General features: G+C 48.3%; 1 protein-coding gene across 3 annotated transcripts; it reads right to left on the bottom strand.

The window, feature by feature from the left end:
* Positions 1 to 389: 389 nt before the first annotated feature.
* On the bottom strand, positions 390 to 3399 carry TCEAL5 (transcription elongation factor A like 5). Of its 3 annotated transcripts, none has more exons than XM_084788430.1 (3): positions 3243 to 3399; positions 1866 to 1937; positions 390 to 1257 (listed from the first exon to the last, which is right to left on the bottom strand). In XM_084788430.1, exon 3 carries the CDS (start codon positions 1233 to 1235, stop codon positions 627 to 629), a length of 609 nt encoding a protein of 202 aa, XP_084644556.1. In that variant the 5' UTR covers positions 1236 to 1257; positions 1866 to 1937; positions 3243 to 3399; the 3' UTR covers positions 390 to 626. The 3 variants fall into 3 exon arrangements, with proteins under 3 accessions (XP_084644556.1, XP_084644557.1, XP_084644555.1); XM_084788431.1 differs by having other exon boundaries at positions 390 to 1262; positions 1870 to 1937; XM_084788429.1 differs by lacking the exon at positions 3243 to 3399 and adding an exon at positions 2136 to 2220 and having other exon boundaries at positions 390 to 1262; positions 1870 to 1937.
* Between the last annotated feature and the right edge of the window lie 636 nt (positions 3400 to 4035).

Raw genomic sequence — 4035 nt, 5'->3', positions numbered from 1 at the left:
GTCTCCTTTGCCTTCACAAGTTTAATAGTCAGTTTGATGGCCCTATGAGACAGGGTCTCACTCTGTACTCCTGGCGGACCTGAGTTGCCTGGCCATAAAGACTAGGCTAGCCTCAAAGTCAGAGATCTACCTGCCTCTGCCTCTAGAGGCTATGTCTAAAGCTGTGTGCCACAACACACAGCCTTTTATTTTATTTCTGCTTCTTTTATAACAAAAGTAACCTCTGTTCTTAGTGAGTACTGGGGGTTTATATGAGCAAATGAAAAATTACAGATCCTACTACACAGAGAAAACCACTATTTCTTAGGTCTATGTAGTTGCACAGTTTTCCTTGTGTGTAAATATTCTACATGATTATTTTGTTTTCAAAAACAGGCCGATACTGTATCTATGGTTCTGCAAACTGTTATCTTTATTATTATACAGTATACCATGAACATCTCTTCCATGCACATGGGTAAAAGTCCTTTACTAAAAGACATAGTGATGTCTGCTGGTAACAAGAGTGACACCTAAAGGAAAATATCAGCACAAGGTTAAAGCACAGAGCCCGGCAAAAGCCTGCCAGGGAAAGCAGGGCTGGCAATATTTCCCATCAAAGAAATCAAAAGGAAAGGCCAAAGGCATTAAACAAACGGAGCATCTTCCAAGTCCTTCTGGCCCCTGCCTCCGCCCCCCCTCACTCCCCTGACTCCCCGTTGTTGGCCCCTGGGGACTAAAGCATCCTGTGCATCTCTTGGCATCCAGTGAAAGCCACCCGTTTTCTGCCTTTTCCTCAGTTCTTCCTGAGCCCTTGTCACATCTGCACACTCTCTCATCATCTCCTCACTGCTTACGTGCCTGTCCTGTAAGTCCTCCTGGGAGTTCTTGGGAGAATCATCTGTCCCCCTGTCTGTTTTTCGTTTTGCTTTCCGGGGCACATAATCTTCAGCAGGGCGCTTTTCTGCTGCCCGGGCCTCGCTGGCTGCCTTTGCCTGGGAGTCGGCCTTGCCCTCCCCTTGGCGCTTGCCCTCCCCTTCAGACTTTCCCTGCTTTTCTGGCTTCCCCTCACCTTTCTGTTGTCCCTGCTCACCTGGCCCTCCCTCCTCCTCTAGCTTCCCCGGGCGGCGTGCTGGCGTCCCCTCTGCATCTGACTTGTCTTCATCTGCATTTCCTCCCTCTTCTGTACTTCCTTCGTCTTCTGCCCTTCCCTTGCTTTCTGGCTTTCCTTCATTTTCTTTGTAGAACTTTTCCATGTTGCAAGTTTTTTTTTGTTGCCTGTCCTAGAAGACAAAGAAAAGAACACTAAGGGCTACAGAGTGGCACAAGGTTTTAATAGTTTGTTTTCTTGATTTATGGTTCTCCCAACCCACCCTAATCCATCTTCCAGGTGGACTCTTAGCCATATATTCCTTTTCCTTTGCCCATATGCTTCATACACAGCCACATCAACCAACCTCGCAGGAAATTCCAAGGATGTTTCTTCCTACCATTAAAGGGATGTGCTAAGAAAGACACTTGGAGAATAATGGTTTCTGAACTTTGTTCTGGCTCTGTGCACAGCCGCACTAACCTTGTAGTTTCAACTTACAAAGAAGTGAAGGAATCAAGGGGCATTTTCTTTCTTTCTTTTTTTCATCCTTTCACTTATAAAACTTACAAAAAGAATATACAGATTTCAGGGGTGCTCTGATATCCTCAGAGAATATGGCAAATGCCATCCTTTCTCCTCACTTTCATACCCCCCTCCTTAGCTTCAGCAGCAATCAAGGGTCACATTCCCTTAGTGTGTTTTGAAACTGTAATATGAAGGAAGGAAGCAAACAGTGGCCTCCCCTAGGTTTTGCTCTCCTTCCAGGGGTGGTGGACCGCATCCCTTCTCTCACTAACCTGCTCTGATACTGCAGCTCTATTCTTTTCTTGGGTGGGTTGGTGCCCACAGCCACAGACCTGAAGACCTGTGGGGAGATAAGAATCAGGGGGTGAATGAAGGCTTAGAGATAAGAATTAGGGGGGTGAATGGAGGCTTAGAAGACTGAGCAACTGGCAAGCAGGACACAGAATTGCCAAATTGGTTCCAATTCCTCCCTCTGGTCCCATCACCCTTTCTCTGTATTCTCGGGAGTTTCTCCCACACTTCTCCCTTGACAGTTTACCTTTTTCTCGTCCTGAGCTATGGGAAAGAAAAATTCCTTCTGCACCGCGTCTTCTGTTCCCTTCCAAATGTACTCTCACTTCACTGAAATGAATAGCGCTCTGGACTGCGAAAGTCAGAAGGCAGGTTTTGCTGCCCTCAGGTCTCTGTACCAGCTCTCCACCCCCAGCCCTAGGGTCCCTTAACAATGCATAGATGAATACTTTCCTGAAAATGGAGATAAAAGCTGGTGAAGGCAGGCCAGACATGACCACAGCACTCGACTCACCCTTTCCTCCCTCCATGCCCCCCCTCCCGACACACACTGAAAATAAAAACAGCTTTCTACCATGAAAGGGACAGATTATTTTTGAACTCGAACATTTTGAGTCCTTAGTACCTCCGCTGAATGCTTCCTAGTTAAGAAGTCGCTCCCTAACTGGGAAGCTGAGCCTCCTACTAAACCTGTTTCTCTCTTCTGCAGCAGGCCCCACCCGAGGTCCCCTCGGCCTACCATTTTGGGCTCCAACATGGTTGGGGGATGGAGTAGAGAAAGGAAAAACTCAAGCTTTGGCCTGGGGCAATCCACTTTCCTCAGCTTGCAGTCAGGGCCCCGTGCCCCTCTCCTGCTACCTAAAATGGATTAGGCCATCACCACCCCCACTTCCCTGCCTTCCCCTCCCCCGCCCTCCTCCTCTATAAGGCATATGTAGCTCAGCCACCTTTCCGATGAGATCTCAATTAGTATTCTCTACCCCTAATCTCCCCCCAAGGACCCCTGTCCATTTTCTGTACCCAGTCGGGGAGCAGCTGGAAGGGAGTAGAGTATCTGGTTTTGAATCAGCTCTGGTCCTAGCCTTCCTGTCATTCCTACCCGGAGGTCTGCAGGCAGTGAAGGATTTGTAACTATCCCAGGGAAATGAGTCCTTCTCACATTTCCTTCTGCCATTAGCCCACATTTCTCCAAGGATGTAAGCGTGCTACCCCCAACAGTCAGTCACACAATCTTCTACGCCAAAATGAATGGGGGTGGAAAAGGGGGCGGTATCTGAAACGCAGGCAGAGTGCTCTGCTCCGTAGCCTCAGTCCATTATCACCCCTCCCTCAGGAATCCCTGGCTTGTACAAACCTGCCGGGCTATAGGGCAGTCGTCAGTTTCAAGACTGCCTTCCTCCACCGAGATAAGGAGCTGGTAGCTGGTACCTGGAAGACAGGGACTTCTGCATACGTCTGCTCCTGATCACGTGACACGGGAACGTCACCAGTGGGCTCCGGTCCCTAGTTCCCCTCCCAAGCAGCAGAAAGTGCGTCAGGAGCCAGCCTACTTTTTCCCCCCTCACTACCCCCACCACCTTCTTCTCTCCCTTCCCCCACAGCATGAGGCCTTGTCATTCATTTTGGTACTTGGAAATTTCAGAGGTCAAATATGGTTCGTCCTGTGGCATGTGTTTAGTCCTGTGTGGTCATTAGAGAGAGGCTGCATCTTTTTCCTTATACCACTGCAGGTTAAAATCTCAGAGGGTATGGGGACCACTTTATTTAAAAGAGGGGGAAAACAATTCCTGGACTCCTTCAGTGCACTACCTCTCTTAGCCACCGATGTTCATTCTGAATATGGTCTGCTTCGCATAAAGGGCACAGGGTGGATTATCTGGCAGGGAATCGAGCTGTTGAAATGGAGACTTTATTTTCTTTTTTTTTATAGTTTTTTTTTTCTGTCTTTATTTCATTTACTCCTGCAGCTTGGGATTTCCATGAGGCCTGGAGATACAATTGCTGCAGGGAGAGCCCTTAGACATGTTTGTTGTCTGAAGTTCTTTACTAGAAGCTTCCCTAAGCACTGTCCTCTCCCTTCTGTTATACTTGGAACAGAAGCCTTGCCAGGCTGGTCACCTCCGCTATCTTCACCTCCAAAGCACCTG

Source organism: Acomys minous (assembly GCF_964271855.1).
Source record: "Acomys minous genome assembly, chromosome: 7".
NCBI classification, from domain to species: domain Eukaryota; kingdom Metazoa; phylum Chordata; class Mammalia; order Rodentia; family Muridae; genus Acomys; species Acomys minous.
The sequence above is the reverse complement of the archived record's forward strand: the minus strand, read 5'-3'. Positions and strand labels throughout refer to the sequence as shown.

Bases quoted from the DNA above. Each gene is read 5' to 3' on its own strand.
- TCEAL5 (XM_084788430.1), bottom strand. From the start codon at position 1,235: ATGGAAAAGTTCTACAAAGAAAATGAAGGAAAGCCAGAAAGCAAGGGA.